This window comes from Equus caballus, chromosome 18 (genome assembly GCF_041296265.1).
Source record: "Equus caballus isolate H_3958 breed thoroughbred chromosome 18, TB-T2T, whole genome shotgun sequence".
Taxonomy (NCBI): Eukaryota; Metazoa; Chordata; class Mammalia; order Perissodactyla; family Equidae; genus Equus; species Equus caballus.
This window is the reverse complement of record NC_091701.1, coordinates 81,634,725-81,662,554: the sequence shown is the minus strand read 5'-3', so window position 1 is coordinate 81,662,554 and position 27,830 is coordinate 81,634,725. Positions and strand designations below refer to the sequence as shown.

Here is a 27,830-nt window from a genome sequence, read left to right as displayed (position 1 = left end):
AGGCCTCATCCTTTAGAATGGACTTTTTAAAGGTCATAGTAAACATAAAACATTTAGAAAGCACAGAAAAAGAGTAAAGAAGAAGAAACATCACCCAAAAATCTGCCTTCCAGAGGCAAGCACAGTTTAACTGTCTGGCAAATTCCTTACAGGATTTACTTTTCTAGTTTATTATTATTTTTTTATTGAACAAAAAATATATAAACATGTTCTCAAGTTGTTTTTTCATAATTCCAGCCTCCTTCAGCATAAAGCTTTTGAGAGTCGTTTCTAACATCAGTGCCCGCCGCTAGCAATCCTCCTGCCCTTGATATGCTGCTCTGTAGGTTTGGGAACGCACAGCCAGTGGTTGAAGGATGATTAGGCCCCAGTGAGGGCCCGTGAACTGGCGGATTTTTTCACATAAATGTGTGCTCCTTTTGTCTGCCTTCTAGTCCTCGTCTCTGTTGTTTGGTCTCAGACACGTGAGTCCTGAGGGAGTGAGGCTCCTCCTCCTTGAAGACAGGGTATGCCTCTGTGTCCCCGGTGCCTGGTTCAGTGCTCAGCACACAGGAGGCACCCAGTAAATATTTGCTGAACACATGAATGAATGAATGATGAAATATTTTAATCCAATTCTTAGCCCTGGTAAATTCCAGATAGAGGAAAACAGACCGTGAAAAGCTTGAACTTGTAGCCCCATGTCAGAAACGCCATAAATAGTTTCGGTTTTTAGAAAGCTCTTCACCAAGAGCTTTCCCCGTTCTTGTCTCTGTTGTTGCCACGCAGCACCAGAACCAGCTTTGTCAAGCTCACCCCTGCAGCCGCGGCCCTGATCGCCCTCTCCGGGGACAGCCCACTTACAAAATACAGAGGTAACAGACGTGGGGGTGGGAGTGTCTGCAGCGCTGTGGGCAGGTCTCTGACGCATCCTCTTCACTCCTCCCACATGCCGCCACGCAGCTCTTGTCCGGCATGTACTCCGCACGACTTGGCATTTTTCAAGATGTCGTCTATGCTTTCAGTTATTCGTAATTTGGTTATCCCTGATATTTACTTGTGGAGGGGTTATTCAGACACAAGCAGGTATTATTCCCTTAAAGATGGGGACTCTCCTCAAATTGCCGTTTACCACCGTCATGGTCTTCATCATCAACGTGCTATCAAGGGGTTGAAATGTGCATGGGTTTTTATTAGTTATCAAACTATCTGGTGTGGGAAGCCTTCAAAATAGCAAGCGAATAATCAAGAAATACAACTTTCCCTTCCATACTCGCAAATGAACTGTTTAGAATTCAAAGCGTGGACTCTTTGAAGCTATATTGCAAGTATTCATTTTAAAGATTTCTTTCCCCCTTGTGTGTCCAGCTCTTTTTCAGCTCTATGCAGGAAGCTACAGGGGAGCTAATGATTCTGGGGCACGCATGACTCGAAGGGTTCTGAGAAACCTACTGGTAGACCTACAGCAGGTAAATCTCTAATACTTAAGAATTCTAAATTTGTCCCAGTTTTATTAGCCACGTTGTTATTAAAGAATCTGATTTTTACGGTGTCAATTCTACCTCAACACAGCTCTCTATGCAGCTCCCCCCCTTGCAGCTGCTGCTGTCATCGGAGGATAGGCTGATCCGGGCGATCACTGCCTAACCAGGTTCCCCAACCCAAGCTTCTCCTCTCTCCACCTCCACACGGAAGCCAGCGACTTTTCCAAAATGCAAATGCCACCCTCACACCTAAAATTCTTCATTGGACATTCATGTCTACAGAATAAAGCTTAAACTCAGCATCATAAGAAAAGCTTTCATGATTTGACCCAATCTTTCTATTTTCAAAAAGAGATAAAATGATGATTGTCCCACAAATATAACATGAACGTGTGTCCAAAAATTTATTTAACTTATTAATTAAAAGAGGGCTCCAATAAGATGTTAACATTAGTTGAAAGAAATATCCAAAGAACAGACAAACGGATAGATTAGGCATAATAAAATGAATTTGCAGGTGAAGGCAAGGCTGGCTTTTGGGGGAAGGGGAGGGTTGTTCCTCAACTAGGACAGAATTTATTTGTTTGTCTATAGATAAGGATTATTTGCATTTCGATCAGTTACTCACAACTTAACTTTAATTTCTACAGAGTTGTGAAAGAGCCTAGTCAAAGACAACGATGACATCTCTATAGGTTCAGATAATCCCCACTGAAAAGCTATCCAGTGGTTTCTTTTGCTTATTCCATCATGTTCAATCTTTCCTTTCACTCCTCATCCTTTTCATTCTTCATATCAAAATCCTTGCTGTACCCGGCACGCACCAAGCTCTCCATGTCTGACTCACACAGCTCCATCTACTGCAACACCCCTGCTATCCTTTCACTTGACAAATGCTGTTCATCTGTCAAGATGATTCAAATATTAGCCACCTCCTCACTAAAAGTTCTTATTCCCTGTGCATAACTTTCTTATAGCACTTGTCAAATTTTGTTGCAATTATTACCTATATATATGCTTTCCCCTGCCAGCCCTGGTGGTCTAGTGGGTAAGATTCAGCGCTCTCACCCCCATGGCCCGGGTTTGTGTCCCAGTCAGGGAACCACACCACCATCTGTCGGCTGTCATACTGTGATGGCTGCATGTTGCTGTGATGCTGAAAGCTCTGCAACTGGTATGTCAGAAAGCAGCAGGGTCACCCATGGTGGACAGGTTTCAGCAGAACTTCCAGACTCAGATAGACTATGGAGAAGGGCCGGGCCACTGATTTTCAAAAAAATTGGTCATGAAATTTACTTATGACCAATAAGGTTATTAACGTGTGCCTGGTGTGTACACATGGGAGCACACAGTGATGAGTAACTCAAAGGGGTGGTTAGGACTCAGGCTTACATACCATCTGAGGCTGAACAAAGGAAAGGGGACCTGGGCCTCTGGGTGGGGGAGGCAAGTAATAAGAAGGTGACCAGGAAAAGTATGGTAAACAGGGTTGTTTAGTAAGGTTTGTTACACAGATTTAAGTTGATGCCTTCTCCATTTGATAAAAATTGTTGAGAGTCCTCCTCTTCCTGGTAAGGAGAGGGAGACGTCTTCAGCAAATGGAAATTTTCTTTATAAATGTACATGTCTTTTGCAAAAGGAAAATTTGTGCCCTATTTTTAGAACTTTTCCTGCATCTGCAGGTTCTCAATGGCTTTTAGCTCAAAATAATCTATGTCAAAAAGGCATATTTTGGGGTGGCATATTCTGGCACCGTTCAGGACCAAAGATCCCCAACTGGGGATAGTCATGATGGGGCAAGGGGTGAGTAAAGAGGAAGATCATCAAAACTCTAGGACAGGGAACATGGTTTGGAAAACCTCATCCAAAATTACCTTCGCTTTGACTTGGTCTTCATATTAATACTTTATGTTCTTATTGATCATAATAGTTATCTAATTTATTCTGGAAATTCCAAACAATATTTAAGATGTTCATATTTCTTAAATAGAATGATTTTCTTTTTTTACAATGTTTAAGGTTAAAACATCTGGGGTAGTTGTTTCAGAGCTGTGCTGGTGGTGGCGGCGACCAGGGACCCCATTGCCATTTTTCTGCTGACTCTCAGGCGTGTCTCAAGGAGCCACCGTAGCAGAGGCACTAGCCCAGCAATTCCAGCATCCCAGGACTCAAGCTGGTGGGGAGCCAGGAGAGTGGGAAACTCTCTCCACCCGTTTATGCACTCAGAGTTGTAAGACTGGAGGGTTTAGGAGGATGTGAGGGAAGAACTCGTATTGGGGGCGTTCTCCTTCTATGGGAGTCCTTGTGCTCGCTTCCTGACCACCACAGCTGACCCCAGGCCGGCAGCCATGAACAGGCCTTAAAAATCTGCCCCCGTTCCAGGCACAGCTGAGGTCGGTGAGCTGCTGAAGTGGCAGCTCCCCACACCGTCTCCTGCCTGCATTAGTCTGCTCCTGAAAAAGCCGTCAGGAAGGTACAGATTTGCATAGCAAATTACCATCCCATTGACTTTTATAAGAACTCAGAGATGGAGTCCCACAGAAAATTCCAGGCCCCAGGTGTGATTCACACCCCCCCCACTCAAGAATCCTAATTATCATTTCAAGTGGCGTTCTGCTCCTGCCAGCATGCTGTCTAGCCACAGTTAATTCTTCCGTGGAACACCTGAAAGAAATTAGTTAAATGGGCGATTAATCCACAAAATCGTTGTGCACACACTTAAAGCCAAAAATGTGGGTTAAAACCCACTACAAGTGAATTTTCTTTTGACTGGTGTCAAAATCACAGAGCTGGCCAGTCAATCTCCTCTGACCTACTCCCTTATTTTACAAAAGAGGTTAAACTCCTTCCCCAGAGCTCAAGGACCCCGCCCAGGTAAGTGGGCCAGCTGGTCCATCGGCAGTCACAGGCCAGAGTGCGGGGAAGGAGTTATTTTTTCAGACAAAAGCCAAATAATGGAACGAGTTGTTACTTATGTTCAGCTGGTGACGGGGTTATTATCAATTTAAAGCACAAGCCATCTTGTCGCTATTACACAAATGTTTGTTGACTTCTGCCTGGCTAATTGTCGGCAAAGTGGTTCTAAGTGCCACTTTCCTGATTAGAAGAATGTTTATTCGAGTTGATGGACTCAGCAGGGGGCGTCTTTGAAATTACTTCTGAGCTTGCAGGCAATGCCGGCTGACAGCCTGTGCTGTGAAGACATCAGACGTGAAATTAGGACCCGCAAGCAAATGGGCGTAAATGGAGGTGACAGGTACACGTATCTGTGCATATGGATAATCAGAGCCAAGTCCCTGGCCCTCTTGGCACAGTCACAAGGGGTTCTTAGTCCTTATGGTGAAAAATGGAAACCATTGATGGAGGTAGTGTAGATGGAGCCATTGGGACACACATGAGGTTGGGTGTGGCAAAGCCTTGTGAGAACCCCCCAACAGAGTCAGGAGTCCTGGAGAGAGATCTCAATGCTGCAGCTAATTCGCTTTTTTTTTCACCTTGAGCAAAATATCAAATTTCACCACCACTTGCTTTAAACAAGAATAATGATTACTGCCCTAGCTCAGAAATTGACGTTTGTTAAAATGAGATGATGTGAAAGTGTTTGAAAAGATTTTCCTTAAAACTACTCCGACCTTGAATACAGTATCGTCGTCACATGTGATCCAGAGGTCACCTTGGAAAGGAAAGGTTAAAACAATTTGCCTGGGGTCGTGAGAAGAGAAACAATGGAAGCACCCCTGTACCACCCTGTTCCCAGACTTCCCTCTCCCGCCCCTCTTCTCCCCACTTGTGTGTTCATTGTCTCTGTTCATGCATCGCACAAAACCCACAGATATCTTGTCAGCTTGGATTGAGACAGTTCACCTAGCCTCAGACACCAAATACTGGTGACTCCGTGCTGTAGGCACCGCCACTCGGGCGTGCTGATTCCCATGGCCATGTATTTCTGCATTTTCTAACAGCTGACCTGGGGTTTCTTGCCTCCTGCAGATCCCAACTGTAGTGGGGGAGAGTCGTGTCCCGTCCTCTGTGGAAAGCGCTGTACGCAGCTGTTTCCAAGGGGTGAGTGTCATGGGGATGTCCCTGGAGTTGGTGGCAGACACGTTTGCTGACTGATTTAAGTTGCAGACCCCTTACTCCACACAGCATCCCAGACAACCTGATTTAGGAGGGGGATTGGCCTCTGGCTTTTCATGTGATAAACTTCTTTGGTAGAGCTGATGCAAACAGAGCCGGAAAGGAAGATGAAAGTACATTGTCATCTACACTAGAAACCAAGGTCGTGCTTAGAAACACATCTAAGGGTGCCACTGTTTCCCAGGTGTTGAGCCCAGCAATCAAAGAGGAGAAATTCCTGTCCTGGTTACAGGCTGAGCCTCCCATCCTCCAGTGGCTGCCGACCTGCCACCGACTGTCAGCCACTGAAACGGTCACTCGCCCTGCTCGGTGTGGGATCTGCAGGGACTTCCCGATCACCGGGCTGAGGTATGGTCTCTCTTCAGTATTACTCAGGCAGTCACGCTCCAAATGGGTCGAGCTGGAGCTGTGTCTCTCCAGATCTGGGATCCTTCTCACACATCCAGAGCTCAGTTGATATTTTTGGGTCAGTAATTTTCTGTATGAGGGATTCTGGTCGATACTAAATTATATTTTATCTTCTGTAATTAATGCAATATTAAATTCTTCCATTGACACAGTCTGACCAGCAGACATTTTTCATTCCTCTAAGAGGAAAAAAGCTTTTCTTTTGTTACAAAAATCCTTTTAAATATTTTGGAACCATTTATAAGAATTACAATAATAATAATAGCTTACATTTAGTAACTGTTAAACAAGTGTTAGGCTGAGTGGTTCAGACAGATCGTTTCATTTATGACTTGTTACAATCCTATATAAAAGATGGTATAAGTATCGCTAATTTGCAGAGAAGCTAAATAACTTGCTTAAATTCACACGGTCAGCAAGTGGCGGAGGCTGGGGTCTGAATTCAGCGTCCCTGCCTACGGCCATGATGCTCAGCTGCCTCCCTGTGCAGACGACTGAGAACCTTCCTTGGACCCAAAGGGAAGATCAGGTGTCACGGGAGCAGCTCACGCCCAGTCTGCTCTCCATGTGGAGGAAAGGGCAGATCTGAAAGCTGGGTTTGGAGGTGGGAGACTCAGATCTTTCCACTGCTTTGAGGATGACAGTCAAAAGCCATCTTAGGCAGGAATAGGGCAAAGGCTTGACCTTCTAGAGTAAGAAAAGGTACAAAGGCCACAGATTGTTCCGAAGCCCAGTGTCTGATTTTAGCAGGATGTGTCGCATTTATGCCCTGGAATAGCCATGTGAGGTTGAGATGAGGTTGGGGAAAACTTGGTTCTCTGTTGGTAAACGCATCAACAACAGACCGAGCTCATTACCCACCAACACCCTTTCTCATACCCCCGTGGGTGGTTTCAGCACGTGGAGGAGCTAAGGCAGGGTCAGGGTCTGCGTGTGGTCCTAGGGAGTCAGCGGCACCCGCACGGCAAGGCTGGACCAACCAGTCGGTAAGGGGTGCTCATCAAATAATCCTTGTAAAAATACTTTGTAAAAAGTGAACGTCTTCCCAATTATGCAGGCTGAATATTTTTCAAAGCTCTGTAAAAACAAGAAGGCGGGGCTTACCAGCCCCACTTTCCTCGTGAAGAAACCAAGTCATTATTTAATTTCATTCAACTAATGTTTATTGAAAACCGACCACGTACCAGGAATCCTCCAGGACAAGGAGCTTCCGTTTCCACCCCACGGTCACTACTAATGGTGGAGTGCGGATTGGGGCTCAAGCCTCCTGCCTGGGGGTCAATCGTAGTGGTTAAAACAGCCAGCTCTCCATTCATTCAGTGTCCCTGGGCTCAAAGCCGACTTCTACCACTTACTAAGTAGTCGTATAACTTTGTGCAAGTTGCTTAAACTGATTCAGTTTCTTGATTTGTACAATGAGGATAATAGAATACCTTCCCTTAAAGAACTTCCGTGAGGATTAACTGTGTCACAGGGGCACAATGCCCACTTCGCAGTAAGTGCTCAAAAACGCCAGCCGCTATTAGTCATTCAACAGCATTTATTCGTATCTGCCACGGGACTGGGTGTCGGGGGCAAAGCAAGGAACAAGGGCAGCCGGAGGCTGGTCTCACAGAGCCGATGTTCTGCTCTGGCTTCAGACAACTGCAGTAAGAAGACCTCTGCCATCTGGCTTCGGGGCCACGCCAAGCTCTCTTCCTCTGTTCTTTGGAGTGGCCAGCAGGTGTGGCACATTGCCACGCTCTGACCCTTCCTCACTCCAGCCTCCTCACCTTCTCCTCCTCTTTACCTGGATTGCCTGCACTTCCCCCTCCAGCCCAGCGTTCTAGGCTTAGCGTAAGTCTCTCTTCACCCCGAAACCTTTTCAGACCATGCCAGCCCACAGGGGTCTCCCTCCCTCTCTCCTAGGGCACTTATTTTCCATGCCTCTCATTTGGCACTTAATCACATCTTACCTAACTTTGCTGGTTAGCACTTCAAGCTTCCACATCATCTCTTTGTAGCAAGATAAGAAATTTGAAGAGCACAGAGATCTTGCCATATTTCCCTTTTTGTACCTTTTAAGAGGGAGGGTGAGAACTCAGATGGTCACAGGAGCAAGGCAAGCAGTGTAAACGAGGGAGGGGCCAGGGGGAACTGTGGCAAATGGGGGAGTGTATCTCCCATCCAGAAGGAGGAGCTGCCACTTTGCCCTCCAATTGCTCCCACTCATGAGGAAGACATAGTTTTGTGCTACCTACAGCGCAGTTGGAGAAGAGAATTAAAATATCAGAAAAAACGTATGGGTCCCTGATACTTTTCAGATGATATGATCCCACTCACCTTGAAAAGTTACTAATTCACGACTACGAGTTCTCACAGTGTTCTCCCTGAGTGTTACGAAACACCCCTCCTTACCAGAGGGTCCCGAGTCCCTGCTCTCCTCCAACCACAGGAGATTCCAGGTTGTTAGTCTGCAAGGGCGATGTATTAAGAAACTTGGTGTGGCTGTCACTCAGTTTTGGCTGGAGAGGAACTCCCCTCTTCCACTTTATTCGTTCCTACATACAGATTTCTGGAAAGTGACACAAGTTTATTTTAGATTCTCTGCCTATGGTTTTATTTTCCCCAACACCACAGAGGAATGCAGCTCCAATATTATCATATCTCACGAATTTTTAAGAGAAGCCAGAATTTAAACTTTATTGAAATCTTCCAGTTTTTTTTTAAGTTGAGAACTAAATTCAAAATATTTGATAGCATTGTGTGGCTACACAAGATGTGGCTTCAGACTGAAGGGTCCATCCTAAGGGTTGTAGGCCACGTTACCCTGCATATAGAAAGCATCTGGTATTTTGGGGGATGACTCAGACTTCTATACCATAGTTTATTGGTTTAAACTATATTAACATAATGCCGTATTATTAAAGATGCAATCAGAAGGCCTCTTTGATTAAATGAACACATCAGATTCATTTAATATCCCTGTAAAGTCTGGGAGAAACTTTATGCTCACTTGATACTGAGACATCTCCTGGATTTTGGGGACACTCGTTCACCACCTGAATGTTGTTCTTTGCTCGCCTACTGGTAGTGATGTAAGCTGTACCTCTGCTTCAATCGGCAGATACCACTGTCTGAAGTGTCTCAACTTCGACATCTGTCAGGTGTGTTTCTTATCTGGTCTTCACACAAAGGCCCACCCTGTGACGGAGCCCCGTGTCCAGGTAACATCTGAAGCGACGTGCCAGCTATTCATGAATCAGCATAAGATACTGCGGTCAAGCAACTTTCCCTCCAGTAAATCCACAGATTCTGCTCTTTTCACATGTTACGATATTTAAGACTAAGGAAGTGGCAAACTCAACCATAAGCATTTCTCAATATAAATATGCTTTTTTTTTACTTTATAGATTTTAATAAAAGCCTTTGAGGACAAGAAAAGGCCAAATGAGTCCAATCTGAAGCCATCAACCCCACACGGAGGGAGGCAAGAGGCATTGGAAATGGCTACAGATTAAAAAGAAAAGCCTCTGGTTTCATAAAAATGATGGAACAAGGTTTCTAGTTGCTGGTACATTTTTGGAGAAGTTTTTGGGTCTTTTTTTAACATGTCTTTTCCTGAGCCCTAAAAAGAAAGATCGCCATCTCAGCTTTTTTTTTTTCACTTCTTCTCCCCAAAGCCCCCCAGTACATAGTTGTATATTCTAGTTGCAGGTCCTTCTGGTTGTGGCATGTGGGACGCCAGCTCAGCATGGCCTGATGAGCGGTGCCATGTCTGCGCCCAGGATCCAAACCAGTGAAACCCTGGGCCACCCAAGTTGAGGGCGAGAACTTAACCACTCGGCCACGGGGCCGCCCCGTCCATCTCAGTTTTGACTGATAGAGAATAAAGCTAAGACTTCATAGTCGCCTTTGAAATGTTTTTTAAAGAAAATTATAAATAATTAGCAAGAGAATTCAGCTCTTTTTAAGAAGTATGAGAAACAGGATAGTAGGAAAATTTTAAGCAAAGAGCACTTAAATCTTCCCGGAAAGCACACTTTGTTGTCATGACTAAGTTCTTGTGGTCACTTTCTCCGTGATTCGCCCTCCAACACCATGATAGTGAGGGATGCTGACTAACGGCCTTCACAACGAGTTTTCCCTCATGAATGGCCCACAAAAGTCAAGTGCCTGGACCTTGCCAAATTATTTCCAGTGGGCGTTGCTGTACTAAACTTTGTTAGCCCAGACCCTCGGGTTCACTGCCTGGGATCTTCCTGTTTCTAAAACCCTGCGGAGAACCAGGGCTTATCGATGTTAGACTGACACCGTGTGGGCACTTGGCTATTACACTTTAGCTTTCAAGGGCTGAAAATGCTTTCATAAAACACCTCCTTCCTCTGTTTGCTTTCAGCAGAGGTTCTTAAGGTGGGGTGGCTGGCTGCACTTCAGGGGGTCTGTGAATCCACTGAAATTTCACACAGAAGTGAACGTAGGAGCATTGTCCTGGAGACAGATCTGCGAGTGAGCATCGATTCTCAGAGGCGTCCACAGCCCTGAATGTCAGCAGCCACAGACACAGTGCTCCTTCACAGCCCCTTCTAGCTGTTGGATTCCACGAGATTGGGTTGCTCCAAGGAGCAGGAGTTACTGTGGAAGTCGGGGGGCATTTAATTTGGAAACACGCTGTGTATGTGTATAGAGGGAGAATGTGAAGCAATTCAGGTAGTAAGGAGGGGAGATGATTTTTCTGAGGACATAAAAGTCAGCGAAATAATTCCAGAAACTTTCATGGTGGCGAGTCCGCCCAAGCAAGGAAAGAAGATTCTGTTTAGACTGACCTGTCACCCTTTAACGTTGGCCACTCCAGCAGGTGTCAGCAAAGGAGGGCACAAAACTGGTGCTCAAGCCCCTGAGACACAACCTGATCCCAGGGCGCTGGAGGAGGCCGTGGCTGCTGGACCGCGTGAACCCGAAGGACGTGGCTGAGCAGGCCCAGGCCAGGTGAGCGTCTGAGGGACCGTCCCGCAGAGGGGTGGCCGGGGCCTGGGCACTGGGCTCTGCGGCCCCCATAGGCATACGCAGCAGCGTCCATGGTGCTGATGCTCCGAAAGAAGGCAGGAGGCGAGGGTGTGGGGGATTAAGATGCTTTTCCCTCTAGAAACAACCTCAAATTTTAAGGTAGAATAAAAAGCAAAAATGCCCCATCCAGTCATTAAAACTATTCCAACTAAAGGCATCAGACAGACACAGAAGATTTTGAATATTAGACTATTTCAATAACTTTGTTCTGCATCTTTCATTTTTGTTGGTTTGCTTTTGAAAGCCTAATTCAGAAGTAATACTTTATTTTAAAAAAAGGAAAAGAAAGACACTCAGTGTCCCCTCACTCACAGATGAGTGTGCTCACGGTTTAGTATTCTCAAAACTGGAATTACAGTACGGACAAAATTGTTCCTTCTTCTTTTCATCTACATTAAATGGAGAGCATTTCCCAAGTCATTAGCTTCCAAAATATCATTTTTAATGGCCTCGTTCTCTTCTTTATAAGGAAGTGCCATAATTCACAGCAATCCCTTATTGTTGAACATTTTGGTTATTTTCAAATTTTGCCCCCGAAAATTCTGTTGTCAACATCTCTATACATGCATATTCCTATATTTTTAACATTTTATTAAGATAAGTTCACTTAAGTAAAGTCATTGGCTCAAAAGTTGTGAATTTTGTCAATCCTCACAATTCAGAATGCCCATTTGTGCTCCGGAGGCTTATCCCGAAACACAGCCCACTCCTGGCCCATGAGCTCACCCATCGCACCCTGACCACAGCCTAACGAGGACGTTACAAAGTCTTCATGACCTTAGCTTTTGAAGTAACCACTTCTCCACAATTTAAAATTGCAGAAGGTAAAGGAAAGAGATACTGTTTCCTTGGGCTTATGATCATCCAACCTTTAGGAGGAAAAAAACCAGAATTATTAGTTCACTCTCATTTTATCTACTGGGAGTATAAGAATAGACTGGTTTAAATTGGATTGGTATTCATTTATTAATTTCTTTTGTAGTTCTCTAATCTTTTCTTACATATCCGCCAGCATATTTCCATTTCCATGCCAGACCCTATTTCTGTGGTCATTTTGTCACTTTACAATTTGGTGTTTATGCATGGCTTGACTCCCCGCCTCCTAAAGACTCGCAAAAGGTCTTTGCTCAGATGTCAGCTCATCCCTGAGGCCTTTCCTGACCACCCACGGGACAGTCAGCCCCGTCCCCCACCCCACTCTCAATCCTCCTCCCTTGCTTTGTTTTCCTTCAAAGCTTTTCATCTGCTTCTGACATCCTATATATTTTGCTTTTATTTATTTATTTATTTTTGGCTAAAATGTAAGCCCCATGGGTGAAGGGACATTTTATTGTTTCCAGTTCTATTTCCAGAATCTATAACAAAGTCTGAATATGAGAAATGCTCAGTGAATGTTCACTGATTGACTGACTGAGTGACTAATAAGATGGGTGGGTGCATGATGGAGGGGTTGTTGGGTGGATAGACAAGGTGGATTGTGAGCTATTTTAGAATGGAGCAGGAAAGGGCACCACAGGGAGTCATGACCCAGTGTGGGAAGAAGGTAGTGAAGTTTGAGCCTGGGACAGAGAGAGATGGAAGCCTTGTCCTCAGCCAACTGTGTGTGTGGCTCTGGGGAAGTCACTTCATGTTTTTGTGACTCAGTTTCTTCACCTGATGACAGGGATAACCTGTGCTTCCTACTCCCAGAGTAGCGTCTGTGGAGATAAGATGAGGAAAGGCGATTGCACGAGCTACGCAAGGCTAAGCGTTCTTCAAACGTCAGTGTGTTATGGTCTGTCCACCTGAGTACAATAGAGTTGTTCCCAGAGTTACATAAAATTCTTATGTAATAACTTTCAGTTTAGCCTAGATATTGATGGGCTCAGAAGTTCTGACTAGTGGCTGGTCTAGGAGAAATCAATGTGGAATATTCCTATTTTACAATGTGGTAATAGGCAAAAACGCATCCTTGATATGTATTAAGTTGGCACATTAGTACTGACCATCTTCTAAGAGATCAATGGCTATTGCCAAGTAGAAATATGGAATTCATTCCTTGATGCAGCGAACATTCTGCCTGGTAATGAGCCTCCTCCCTTTTGAAGTGGAGTCACTTACTTTACATACGGTAGTTCACACTGAGGACATTTTCATTTACAAAAATGTAATTGAAAGCTAGGTGCCAAATGTCAACACTGTTATTACATATTTTGGGAAGTTCTTGCAAATATAATAAAAAAGAAAATTAAAACAGTAAAAAAGAATAGAATTACCTCCATTTGCTGCTAATATGATCACAAATCCCCAAGAAAGTTCAAATTACTCTATCAAAAACTGCTAGAATTAATAGGCTTCAAATGGTGGAAAATAAAATACATATGCACAAATTAATAGCTCTTTACTCTATAGCAAAAACCAGCTAGAAATTTTATAAAAATCTTGTTCACAATACCCATAAAAATTTTTTTTTAAAAAACTAGGAAAAATAGCTTAACCAAAAAGATACAAGACCCATATAAAAAAACGGTAATAGTTCACTGAGTACAGAAAATAAGACCTGAACAAAAGAGAAATATTGCCAAATTCCTGAAAGAGAAGACACTAGCGTAAGAATGTACATGCTCCAGAGATGAACACAGTTGATCCTCATTATTCACAGATTCCATAATTATGAACTCACCTACCCATGAAAACCTATTTGCAACCCCAAATCCCTACTTGCAGTGCTTTCTTGGTCATCTGCAGACGTGCACAGGGCAGCAAAAAGTTTGAGTTGCTTGATGCACAGCTGGGGTCGAACTGAGAGATGCTCTGCCTTCTTGTTTCAGCTCATTCTGTAAACACGTGTCCTTTTCACAGCCTGTTTTGTGCCGTGTTTTCCACATTTTTGTGCTTTTTGTTGATGATTTCACTATTGCAAACACAGTGCTGAAAAGCTGTCTGTGTTCTTCACTGCAAGAAGACTGTGATGGGCCTTAAAGAGAAAATCGATGTGTTGGGAAAGCTCCATTCAAGCATGAGTTACTGTGCTGTTGGCCATGAGTTCAAGGGGAATGAATCAACAATAGATATTAAATAAGATGTCTTTAAACAGAAACACACGTAAAACAAGGTTGTGTATTGATCAGTTGGCGAAAACGTGACCAGAGACTGCAGGAACCCACCTCTGTGTTTCCCTGGGAGCACTAGTTCAGGTTCACGAATTCAGTGTCCACGGTGACTGCATGGAGCAGAAGGACCACGAATAATGAGAATTGACTGTATTTAAATTCAATGCATTCCCAAAGAGAGTCGCAATGTTTTTTAAACAGGATAAAATAATTTTGAAGACACGTTGGAAGAATAAATGTACAAGAGTGTTTAAAGTTATGAAATTAAAGAAGAGTGAGAGGGGATGTTCCTCAACAGATATTCAAACTTACTGGAACTAAAAAAAAAAGACTTACTGGATAGCTGCTATGACTGAGTATAAAAAAGGAAGGGACATGTAGGTCTGGGGACGAGAATTCAAAATTTAGTTATTGATCCAAATATAAACAGGAACCTAACATAAGACAAAGGTGGCATCTCAGTTCAATGGAAAAGGATGCATAATTGGCTATCCATCTGAGAGAAAACAAAACTGGCCCTTATTTCACCCCATATACTATAATAAATTACAAATTGATTGAAATTTAAATGTTAAAAGAAATTAAAACAAAAATATTATAAAAATTTAGGACACCTGGGGTTTAAGGAGACCTTCCTAACAAGACAGAAAATCAGGAACCATGAAGCAACAGATGCATAGATGTTCGCTACAACGAGCAGGTTTAACGCCTTCCCATGGTCAATGACATCATCACCAAATGAAAAGATAAGCCTTAGACTTAGAAAAATATTTTCATAATAACACAAACTGTGCTGTACAAAGGACTCCTGCAAGTCGATAAGAAAAACTCAGAAGAAAGAGAAGAACAAGAACAAGGTGGAGGAGGAGGAGATGAGGAAGAGGAAAATGAGGAAGAGGAGGAGGAGAGGGTAAGGAGGAAAACATCCCAATATACAAACAGGCAGCCACAGGAGAGGAATTCCAGACAGCCGCTAAACACACAAAAATACGCTCCACCTCACTGGTGATTAGAAAAATGCAAATTTGGTGCCAGCACGGTGGCTGAGTGGCTAAGTTCATGTGCTCCGCTTCGTTGGCCCCCAGTTTCACTGGTCTGGATTCTGGACGCGGACATGGCACGGCTCATCAGTCCATGGTGAGGCGGTGTCCCACATGCCACAACTGGAATGACCCACAACTAAAATATACAAGTATGTACCGGGGGGAGTCGGGGAGAAAAAGGGGGAAAAAAAAAGATTGGCAACAGTTGTTAGCTCAAGTGCCAGTCTTTAAAAAAAAAAAACGAAAAATGCAAATTAAAGGAACATGAGCTATCACCCTTTTATTTATCAGAATGGCAAGGATTCAGTGAATAACAACACCCAGTGCTGGTGAATATGGAAGAAAACAGGAGCTCTCGAAACCTGGCAGAAGTGCAAAAAGCTACAGACTTTTCAGAAAATAACCAAAAAATATTTGTTCATTTATTTATTCAATAAACATTTAGTGAACACTGTTCTAGGCACTTGGGACATACCAGTGAACAAAAGAGACCAAGATCTCTGCCCTCACGGAGCTTTCATTCTAGGAGGGGGACCAAACTATGAGAAATAGGCATGCAAGTGAATTACATGGTATATTAGAAGTTGTAAGTTCTAGAGTAAAAGAAAAAAAGGAGAACAGAAAAAGACACCAAGACCTGGAGGGAGCGTTGGTAGCAAACTTAAATAGGGCTGTCATGGGGGTCTCAGTGAGAGGCAGTATTTGAACAAAACCTTGAAGGAGGTGAGGGTGTGAGTCACACGGGTGTGTGAGAAAAGCCGAAGGCAGGTTGAGGAGACAGCCCGCTCAAGCAGAGCGTGCCTGGCAGGTCCAGAGAAGAGCAAGGGGGCCAGAGTGGCTGAATGGAATGGAGGAGGAGATGCTGAGAATAGACTAAAGGGACAGGAGTAGAAACGAGGTTAAATATTTTTCTAAATTGTCTTCTAATGTTTCTATTTTGAATTTTTAATTTAAATTTTCAATCCATTTGGAATTTATTTTAGTGGGGGTCTAGGTTTGCCTTCTTTCAGATGGATAGTCAATTATGCATCTTTTTTCCACTTAATTAAAATATCAACTTTTCACATATTAGGTTTCCTTATATACTTGGATCAACTAACAGAATTGATGTTCTCATCCTCAGATCTAGGGGTTCTTGTGTCTATAGGAAATATACGGTCATGGTGGTGCAACAGTAAGTAGAAGGATGAAGTTGCTGTCATCTGAAACAGGGGGAGCTGTGGTGGAGCAGGGCTGTGGGGGAAGCTCAGCAGTTCGGTCCGGGTCACACTGAGATCGAGACATCTCTTAGACATCCACGTGGAGAGGTTGAGTAGTCAGTTGACTGTTCGAGCCTGGAATTTAGGAGAAAGTCTACTGGAGATACAAATTTGGGAATTGTTGACATATGTGGCTTTCAAAGCCTTGAGATGAGTGAGATCACCAAAGAGAGAGGGTAGACAGAGAAGAGTGAAGAACGGAGTCCTGCGTCCTGGGACACCCACTTTACAAAGTTGGGTAGAAGAAGAAAAACCAGAAAAGGAGACAGAAAGTAAGGAGTGAGGTGGGAGAAAAACCAAGAAAATGAGAACTCCTGGAAGACCGGTAGAGAAAGTGTTTCAAGGAGGAGGGCGTGGTCTGCTGCGTCAAATGCTGCTGCTGGGTCAAGTAAGAATTGACCTTAGGATTTAGCAATGAGGAAACCATTGATGCCCTCAAAAAGAGCATCGTAGGACTGCAGTAGTAGAAAAAATCAGACTGGAAGCAGTTTAGGAGAGAATGAGAGCTGAGGAACTGAAGATACCAAGCAAAAAAATTCTTTGTAGGATTTTTTACTGTAGAGGGAGCAAAGAGATAATGTAGGTGGTGGAGTGACTAAGTTAAGAGAATGTTTTGTTATGACAGCATGTTTGTGTTCTGAGGGGAATGAGCCTGTAGAGAGAAAACTTGATGATCTGGTGCAAGACGGAGAACGGATGCAGCAATGCGATTCAGCAGCCAGGAGGCGATGGGATCTAGTGCACGTGGGGGGATTGGCTGTAGAAGAGTGGAGTCTACTAAACATAAAAATATGCGGAAGATTTGGCCCTTCATCTATTTTTGGAACTCCGTCCTATAGCAACAAACGAGCCTCTACAGAGTCAGTGAGGACGCACAGCGAAGCCCTGGCTGGCGGGGCAGTGAACCAGAGGCAGGAAGGGCGCCCGGGTAGAAAAGGGTGGAGCACATGATACAGACAGAACAGAATGAGACCACCACAGAGCAAAGTTTAGCACCCAGCTATTACACTAGAGGGTGTTCATCATCATACATTAAGAGGAAAGGACAAGTGGCACAATAATATGTATGGGAGGATGCCATTTCTGCCTCAAAAACAGATTCAATATGTATTTGATGTTTTTCAATATTTCTATGAGTACAAAAAATGGTGTAAACAACCCAAGCCACTAAAATGACCTCAGATGGGGTAGGAATAGAGTTGTCACTCAGAAGATGTGTGACAAAGAAGTTATGGGTTACCCTGTTTTTCTACCACAGAATGCCCACCCTTAAACACAAAATTGAACACAAAAAATTGAAGTGTGTCACAGAATAATCATTTCTTTCCCTGTACTCTCCTTGCATTCTGCAGAAATAATCACATTATGTCAAAAGGGATTGTATATTTGTCTATTCATCAGATGGGAAGGCTCTGTGAGCAGGGAGTTCTCTGCTTTTTCTAAAAAAGAACCTTTTTATCTGCAATAACTCAATTTAGTAAGATGCTTTAAAATAGTTTTTGAATAAAAGAATGAAACTAAATGGATTTGTATAAAATGGAATATGCCTGACCTTAAACTGGTCTTCTCCATTCTATGTTCTTTCGGATATGACGTCATAAGCACACACCTGCGCTTAGAAAACCCCTGGTGTCTGACCTGGACGAGCTGACCCAGGGATTTTCTGCAGTCATCCTTGAATTTCTGTACGTTCTCATTTCTAGGTTGTCAAGATGGAGGGGAAGTGGAATTTTCATTCCTGTTATTGGCTATCAACTCCGTAGTGGGAAAAGATTACAGAGAAAAAAGTTGGGCTAGTTTATTGCTGTTTTTTTGGACATTAAATTTAACATCTAATTGAACATTTTCTAGAAAGACTTACCTCAGTGGCATACCTGGTAACTAAAAAGTCTACTTTATACCAGGCTCTCCATTCAGTACAAGAGCTCCAAAGTGCCAGTGTGTAGAAGTCCAGCAGAACCAGTGGGAACAGCGGCCACAGGGCCTCCAAACCAGTATCTCAAAGGGCAGCTGAGGCTCAGCAAATGGCGGACAGCATCTGGTGTGTTGGGAACAGAAGGGACCTGTGGATGAGACACGACTGACTCAGACTGCTCTGTCGTGGTGCAGGGAGATTCGAACCTTCCTTAGTTTGGGGAATATTTTCAAGGCGTTAATATGAAGAAGGAAAAATCTGGGAACATATCTTTTACAATAACTTGTTATCGTCAATCATAAAGTGCTACATATTTATTATAGAAAATTTGGAAAAGTCAGAAAGGAGCAAAGAACAAAATTAAAATGACAACCAATCCATGACATAACCATTGTTAATATTTTGGTGTACTTCCTTCTCTGCGAACATTTTTAATATAGTTTACATTATACCACAAAATTTATTGATTAAATTGCTCCATATCAATGTAAGTTATATTGTGAGCACCTTCCATTGCCATTAGTCTTCAAAATTATCTTAATGGTTATGCAATTTTTATTTAAATGAATGTAACATTTATTTAACCCCTCGTCTGTTGTTGGATGTTTGGGTTATTTCCAATTTTTGCTATAATTTAAAATTTTACTATTGAAATCCTTGTACATTATTCATTGTGCATGGTTCCCCAATTATTTCATTAGGATATATTTCTTAGACTGGAATCACTAGAATGAGAAGTGGAAACATTATTAAGATTCTGTACTTATTGCAAAATTGCTGTTTAGAAGGGATCTGCCAAATTACCCTCCCAGTGAACTCCAGAAGCTCTCTCACTTGATCCTTGCTAATGTTGACTATTACCATATTTTAAATCTCATTAATTTTGTGAGCAGAATATATTTATTTGCCTTAATTTTCATTTCCCTGATTGCATGAGATGAAACTTCTTTCCCACATAGTTTAGAAGGCAGTTGTATTTTCTCTCCTGTCAGCGCCCTTGGTCCATTTTTACTGACGCATCAGTTTGATTTGTTAACGTACTTGAACCTTTAAATGTTAACTACAGGAAACCTTTCTTCATAGTTATTTCCTTTTAGTCTTATTTATAGTATGACCTATAGTATAGACGTTTTCAATTCTTAAGAAAACACTATCAATCTTCTCCTTTCTGACTTCTTACACAGTTTTACACTTGGAAAATTTTCTCCATTAAGAAATCAAATGATTCTTGAGCTCTCTCTGTTTTAATGTGGTTTGATTGTTTTCGACATTTAACATTTAAATCTCCTGGCTTTTGTTTCAATGCACTTTAGAACGTGACAGTATTCCCCCTCTCCCACTTTTTACTTCAAATAAATCTTTTCCTTTCTTATTTCTGTGTAGTGTTTCCTTTAGTATATGCTATAATTTTCACCACTTTAGAGTGTTTTACTGCTATCTATTCAGGTCAATGGCTTTTTTACAAAATTCTAGTAATTAATTTATTATTTTTTATTAATTGCAATAACATTGGATTATAACATTATAGAGCTTTCAGATGTATATCGTAATACATTTTGAATTCTGTGTAGATTACATCATGTTCCCCACCCAAAAACTAATTATAGTCCATCACCTCACTTGTGAGCCTAATCACCCTTTTGCCCTCCCCCCCTTTCCCTTTGGTAACCACCAATCCAATCTCTGTTGCCTTATGTGTGTTTGTCGTTGTTTTTATCCTCTACTTATGAGTGAGATCATACAATATTTGACTTTCTCCCTCTGACTTATTTCACTCAGCATAGTACCCTCAAGGACAATCCATGTTGGCACAAATGGCCGGATTTCATCATTTCTTATGGCTGAGTAGTATTCCATTGTGTATATATACCACATCTTCTTTATCCGTTCGTCCCTTGATGGGCACCTACGTTGCTTCCAAGTCTTGGCTATTGTGTGTAATGCTGCAATGAACATAGGGGTGCAAGTATCTTTATGCCTTTGCATTTTCAAGTTCTTTGGATAAATACCCAGCAGTGGGATAGCTGGATCATATGGTAGATCTATTCTTAATTTTTTTGAGGAAACGCCATACTGCTTTCCATAGTGGCTGCACCAGTTTGCACTCCCACCAGCAGTGTACGAGGGTTCCCTTCTCTCTACACCCTCTCCAACATTTGTTGTTTCCTTTCTTGTTGATTATAGCCATTCTGACCAGAGTGAGGTGATACCTCATTGTAGTTTTGATTTGCTTTTCCATGATAGCTAATGATGTTGAGCATCTTTTCATGTGCCTGTTGGCCATCCGTATATCTTCTTTGGAGAAATCTCTGTTCAGATCTTTTGCCCGTTTTATAATTGGGTTGTTGGTTTTTTTGTTGAGATGTATGAGTTCTTTGTATATTTTGGATATTAACCCCTTATCTGATATATGGTTTGCAAATATCTCCTCCCAATTGTTAGGTTGTCTTTTTGTTTTGTTGATGGTTTCCTTTGCAGTGCAGAAGCTTTTTAGTTTGATGTAGTCCCATTTGTTCATTTTTTCTTTTGTTTCCCTTGCCCGGTCAGACATGGTACTTGAAAATATGCTGCTCAGACCAATGTCACAGAGCATACTGCCTATGTTTTCTTCCAGAAGTTTCATGGTGTCGGGTCTTAGCTCAATGGCTTTTAGTTTTGTTTTTACATGAGAATATTGTTTGAATTATTCTAGGTTTACGATACCCATTAACATATTATAGAACAAGTTTTCTCTTTGAACTTAATTTCTTTATGATCTTTCATACCATCAATTTAACTTATATGGGGTCATTCACAAAGTAACTCAAAGTGGATAGTTTTCTTTTTTGTTTGTTTTTTTCTATTGAGGTACAGTTGACGTATAACATTATATTAGTTTCAGGGGTAGGGTATAATGACTCGATGTTTGTATATATTGCCAAATGATCACATAGTAAGTCTATTTAACATCCATCACTGCCCATAGTTACAAATTTTTTTCTTGTGATGAAAACTTTGAAGATCTATTCTCTTAGCAACTTTCAAATACACAATACAGTATTACTAACTATAGTCACCATGCTACACATTACATCCCCAAGACTTATTTATTTTTTAACAGAAAGTTTGTACCTTTTGACCTCTTTCACTCATTTCCCCCACCCCCCACCCCCCACCTCTGGCAACCACTAACCTCTTCTCTGTATCTGTGAGCTCACTTTTTTGTTTTTTTAGATTCTACATACAAGTGAGATCATATTCTCTTTCTCCATCTGACTTATTTCACCTAGCATAATGCCCTCAAGTTTCACCCATGTTGTCTCAAATGGCAAGACTTCGTTCTTTTTTATGGCAGAACAATACTCCATCGTACATATTTGTACCACATCTTCTCTATCCACTAATCCATCGATGGATGCTGAGGTTGCTTCCATGTCTCAGCTACTGTAAATAATGCAGCTGTGAATGTGGGGGTGCACATGGCTAATCAAGTTAGTGTCTTCATTTCCTTCAGAAAAATACCCAGAGGTAGGATGGCTGGATCATATGGTAGTTCTATTTTTAGCTTTTTGAGGACTCTCCATACTCTTTTTCATAGCAGCTGCACCAATTTGCATCCCTACCAACAATGCACAAGTGTTCCCTTTTCTCCACATCCTCACCAACACTTGCTATCTCTTGTCTTTTAGATAATAGCCATTCTAACATGTGTGAGGTGATATCTCATTGTGGTTTTGACTCACATTTCCGTTATGATTAGCGATGTTGAGCATCTTTTCATGTAACTGTTGGCCATTTATATGTCTTCTGTGGAAAAATGTCTATTCAGATCTTCTGTTCATTTTGTGTGTGTGTGTGTGTGTGTGTGTGAGGAAGATTGGCCCTGAGCTAACATCTGTGCCAATCTTATTCTATTTTATGTGGTATGCTGCCACAGTGTGGCTTGACGATTGGTGCTAGGTCTGTGCCCGGGATCCGAACCTGGGAACCCCAGGCTGCCAAAGCAGAGCGTGCAACCTTAACCACTGAGCCACCAGGCCAGCTCCCTCTGCTCATTTTCTAATCAGGTTATTTGGGTTTTTTTGCCATTGGGCTGTAGGATTTTATATATAGATACATATATAGAGACACATACATATATATATATATATATATATATTTTTTTTTTCCCTCAATGACCTGTCAAACCTTTGTGCTAGCGCAAACTGCTGTCCTTCTTTGTTCTCAGTGGCACCCAGGCATCTAGAGTATGCTGGGTCCCATCTATGTTCCAAGACAAGTAAGACAGAAGCCAGTACCTCAGGCAGCCCCCAGAAAATTCAGAACACTGGACATATGGTCCAGACCTCTCCTTCCCTCTCAGGCAGAAGCTGAACTGCTCTTGAATTGCTGCTTCATCAATGTGTCTCAGGGCGGGAGAGGCCATAGCTTCCTCTTCCACTGTCTTGCTGACGTCACTCATTTTTATTTTTTTAAGTGTTAGTTATTATTAAATAGTTATTTTTCTAGAAGAACTTTAAAATCATTTGTAAGGCACCAAATTAAACCTATTAGCATTTTGGTTTGTTTTGCATTACACCTATATGGTGATGTGGGAATACCTGCTGTCTTTGTGATCTTTAGGACTCTACTTTTTTTGAGTCTTTTTCTCTCTCTCAGTAAAAGGTTGTATATAGCTTACTTCTTTTTTTTTTTTTTTTAAAGGTTAGCACCTGAGCTAACATCCATTGACAATCTTCTTTTTTTTCCTTTCTTCTCCCCATAGCCCCCCAGTACACAGTTGCATATTCTAGTTGTAGGTCCTTCTGGCTCTGCTATGTGGTCCACTGCCCAACGTGGCCTGACGAGCGGTGCTAGGTCCATGCCCAGGATCTGAACCGGCAAAACCCTGGGCCACCGAAGCAGAGCAGGCGAACTTACCCACTCGGCCACGGGGCTGGCACCTGTAACTTACTTCTTCTCATTCTGTATGTTTCTCACTGAGGGCACCCTGGGTATCCTATGTTAGTTGTTGCTATTATGAATAAAGGCCTTTCCCATTATATCTTTTTCTTAATTATTGATGATGGTATATGGGAAAGTTATGGATTTTTGAATAATCATCTTGTAAAGAGGAACCTTTCTTAACTCTCTTAATAATTTCAAATATTGGTTTAGTTTGAATCTCTTGCTCCTAGGTAGACAATCAAGCAGTCTGGGGGAAAAAAGGCATTCTGGTTTCTTTTCAATTTTTAAACCTCTTATTTCTGTTTCATGTCTTCATTCCTGAGAGAGTCCAGATCTTTCAGAACAATATTGAATAAGGCAAGAGAAATGGGGCATGTATTTTATCTTATTTATTTTGTAGATAAAATTTATTTTTATTTTATTTTAAATGGAATTAGATTTAATGGGGCATTTATCCAGTGTTTTTCCATTAAATATTATGGTGTTAGTTGTTGGTTTGAGATTCTTTTTAATGTGGAGAAAGTCATTTTCTTTTCTTATGTTTTAAAAGTTTTTTGAGATATGAAATCAGAAATGGTTTTGAATTTATTTATTTTAAATCCCTTTTCAGCATCAACTGAAATGATCAAGTCTTCCTAATTGGAAGAATCGCACTAATAGAGCCCCTGGTTCTATTGGAACTGCTGCTGGAACCAGAAGCTATACATCTTTGTAGTGGATTATTCTTTAAATCCACCTTAAATTTGATGTGGTCATCTTTGTATTTAGAATTTCAACATTTATGAGTCAGAATAGCCTCTCTCTCTTAACACTATCTTTGTCAGTTTTGAGCATTTGAGTTTTAATGGTTATATTAAGCAACTAGTCATTTTTCATCTTTTCTTGTATTTGAAACAATTCATCTAACATAATATATATTTCTTTTTTTAACAACTGCCATTGCAATTTAAGAATAAAACCCAGAGCCGGCCCCTTGGCCGAGTGGTTAAGTTCGAGTACTCCACTGTGGTGGCCCAGGGTTTCGCCGGTTCGGATCCTGGGCGCGGACATGGCACCCCTCATCAGGCCTCACTGAGGCAGCGTCCCACATAACACAACTAGAAGAACCCACAACTAAAAATATACAACTATGTACCGGGGGGATTTGGGGAGAAAAAGGAAAAATAAAATTTTAAAAAAAGATAATAAAACCCTAGGACACTGGAGCCTTTATAATATTTAGATAAATTTTTCTATCTCTTCAAGCTTAAAAGTCTATTCATGCTTTCTTCAGTTAACTTTGATCATTTAATTTTCTTTTTTTTTTTTAAAGATTGGCACGTGAGCTAACAACTGTTGCCAATCTTCTTTTTGTTTTTCTGCTTTATCTGCCCAAATTTCCCCTGTACATAGTTGTATATCTTAGCTGTGGGTCCTTCTAGTTGTGGCATGTGGGATGCCGCCTCAACGTGGCCTGACAGTCGGTGCCATGTCAGTGCCCAGGATCTGAACCCACGAAACCCTGGGCTGCCGCAGGGGAGCTCGAGAACTTAACCACTCGGCCACGGGGCCGGCCCCTGATCATTTAATTTTCTTGAGAAAATTATCTACTTCATCAAGATTTTCAAATTAGTTATGAAAAGTATTTTAAGCATATCATTATATTCATTTTTCAGATCTTAAAATTTCTACTTTAATTCAACTCAAATATGCTCCCAACTTTTACCCCAAAAGAATAAAATCAAATTTGTATCAGAAGGATCAAATCAATATCTGTTAGGAAAACCCATAATATCCTCAAAATACATAACAACTGGCCAGCCTTTGACCTATTTAATACCATCAATTGTATCATTCTTCCTGAAGAGCAGAGGGTGTCAGGTTAAAAAGATGTTCGCTAGCACACCATTCGTTGTAAGTTTTCTATCCAGCTAAGAACTATGAATTAACGGCCACAGTGGCACGTGGGAGTAATCATGGTGTCATTTGTATTGTTCTCTGTGGCGTGTTTTAGAGGACTGCATAGGGACATCCTTGACCAGACGCAGACCTATCCTCATTCCCAAGGTGCTGAGCAACTTGGATTTTCTCTGACCTGCCTCTCCACAGAGTGGGCCATTCTAAGCCACGTCACACAGCCCCTCTGCTGTGCGCCCAACGAACCGCGTCGTTCACTGCCTTTGTGGGCGGTTTAGCTTTGAGGGGCCTGTGCCTAAGTCTACATCCTAAAGGCAAGCTGCGTTCACCTTTGATATCTTTAAATCACTCCAGCGTCCCTAGATCTGAAGTCTCTGCCCCAAACTTCTGAATATAACTTACTTACAGACAAATCTTTCTTCTGCCCACAAGGCCTTAACCTGGCAACTCAGCATCATGAGAGCTGAAGTTATTAAAAAGTAGGGAAAATTAGTTCATATCTAAGGAAAATGTTCAGGCATTTTAGAAGGGAAGAGATGGGAGAGGGAGGTGAAAGAAAAATACGATGAGGGAGGAATCTTTAAAAAAACCTCAATAAAATTTTCTCATCGTAAGGATTAGGAATTTTTTTTTAAGTGCACATTCTGCAAATCTGTCGTCAGGTTTCCAATCAGTCGCTCAGTCGCCTCCCACGTGTGACTCCACTTGTAGGCTTCGCCTCAATCACTGCAATCAGGACAGTCTGATCCTAAGGAAGGTCTTCAAATAGGGTCATCCGTGCCGCTTTTCAGTCATCAGAGAGGAGTTATCGTCCCCACACAGCACAGCTCTAGGAAGCGTGAGCGGAGCGTGGGCCGTGGACCGCCCAGGCCGCCGTGCGCCTGCGCGCTGCCGGTGCCGGGTCCCTAAGATGAAAGATGCTGCAGATGAAAGAGGAAGAAAAGCCGTGGCCACGACGCAGGCCGTTTCCGCTTCCGCGTCTGTCTGTGCTGAGGTTTTCCTGCTTTGGTTTCCTCGCCTTTTCCTCCCTCTCACCTCGTTTTCGTTTTTAAAGTTGCTACAGCCTGTCTTATGTACGTAGTACGTTTCTTTCTTTGATTTTTTTTAGGAAAACGTTTTTAATTATGCAAATAAGACCTGAATCTCTTTGCCTTATATCAAAAATTAAACTATTACAGATGAAGGTAAAGTCTTTTTCACCATAATTCCCAGCCCAGGTCCAGTCCCTAGTTCCCTGGAGGTAAACTCTTTGGGGAATATCTTTACAGACCTTATTCTGTGCATTTTCAAGTATGTGTATGTGTGTGCACGTGTGTGCCCAAAGAGGGCAAACAGCTGGTGTCCGTTAAACTTAAATCCTGAGAACCTTGCACGTACGTGCACGAGGGCCCCGTACAACTTTGTCCGCTGCAGCCCTGCTGGTGATTCTGAACAACTGGAAATAGCGTAGCATCCTTCCGTTGGGAATGACTAGAGCATGGCGTCTGTTCTATGGATTTACCACGGTGGGTGCCTAGGTGCCAACGTGAAATGCTCCTCAACTGCAGAACAGTACGTACCACTTGATAACACCGATGTTAATACTGTAAAGTTCACTGATTGAAAGGCTGTGCTAGGCATGCGGAGGCTGTCTGAATATTTGCACAGGCACAGACAGGCCACTCAGGGGCTACAAAGAGGGCACACTAACTGGAGACTGTGGCCTCAAGTCTGTAGCCCAGTGTCTTCTCCTGCCCTTCCCCCTTCCTCTTTCAGGCCATTCCTGTGGAAGGAGGTGCCCAGCCCCTCCTCAGATCATTGGCAGGGAGGAGAGAAGGCCGCGGGCTATAGCGCAGCTGCTTGTAACCGCAGAGTAATGAAATCCAATCTCCCATGCAGATGTGTGGCAGCCGAGGGTTGGGACACGGCGCCCCAGGACCTGGGCCGGGCTGGGGCGGGTCAGTGCGACGTGAGAGACAAAGTTTGGTGGGAAAACCGTCAATGAGAACTGAACTGACCGTTATTAACTCAGAGAGACTTGGTGAATTCAAAGAGAAGTGATGACTCAGTACACGCCCAAGCAGGAAGCAGTGGGAAGGCAGGAGAGTTGAGCAGAAGGTGAAGGGTAGAAGCGAGGAGCGCCTGGGCCAAGAGAAAGGAGACATGACTGCTGTGTAGACGCCTCTGGGAAGCAGAAGCCTGGGCAGCAGCCTGACTCGGGCAAAAGACTATGTCACTTATTTTTAAGCCTAAAACTCTTTTTTATGTTTAAATCTCTTTCAAAAAAAGCTGTTGTGTGAAAATTAGATGATGCGACTGTACTTTCAGCATAAGCACATCTGCCTCACTGTATTTGGACATAAACCCGAACGCCGGACACTTTTTGAAATAAACTGTATTTAAAATATATATCATTGTCATGTTCTCATGATGAATTCTTAGGAATATGGGTTAAATTCAAACCAAAGACTTACTTTCTCTCTCTTGCTTCTCCAGACCGTGGTCAGCGTTAGGAACGAGCTCTGGAGGGCTCGCGGATCCCTGGCGGCTCTGCACAGGGAGAGGAGGTGGGGCGTGAGGGTCCGCGCATGCCCACAGCAGCCTGTCCTCCGGTGCTATGCGAAAGTCTGCAAAGAGCCTGCCACGCTCTTTTTTTTTTTTTTTTT

The 27,830-nt window shown here is 42.5% G+C and overlaps 1 protein-coding gene and 1 long non-coding RNA gene across 2 annotated transcripts in view; one reads left to right on the top strand and one right to left on the bottom strand.

Annotated features, from left to right (window-relative positions):
- The window catches only part of DYTN (dystrotelin), a 56,937-nt gene that overhangs the window by 6,776 nt on the left and 22,331 nt on the right, over positions 1 to 27,830 (top strand). Inside the window, exons 5-10 of the mRNA XM_070240748.1 lie at positions 769 to 854; positions 1,348 to 1,448; positions 5,454 to 5,525; positions 5,785 to 5,948; positions 9,115 to 9,214; positions 10,846 to 10,976. Of these exons, the coding sequence (XP_070096849.1) occupies positions 769 to 854; positions 1,348 to 1,448; positions 5,454 to 5,525; positions 5,785 to 5,948; positions 9,115 to 9,214; positions 10,846 to 10,976 (654 nt within the window). The remainder of the gene's footprint in view (positions 1 to 768; positions 855 to 1,347; positions 1,449 to 5,453; positions 5,526 to 5,784; positions 5,949 to 9,114; positions 9,215 to 10,845; positions 10,977 to 27,830) is intronic.
- On the bottom strand, positions 12,325 to 27,773 carry LOC138918820 (uncharacterized). Its single transcript, XR_011428620.1, has 3 exons — positions 27,639 to 27,773; positions 18,310 to 18,511; positions 12,325 to 14,010 (listed from the first exon to the last, which is right to left on the bottom strand). It is a non-coding gene; the product is annotated as an uncharacterized lncRNA (long non-coding RNA).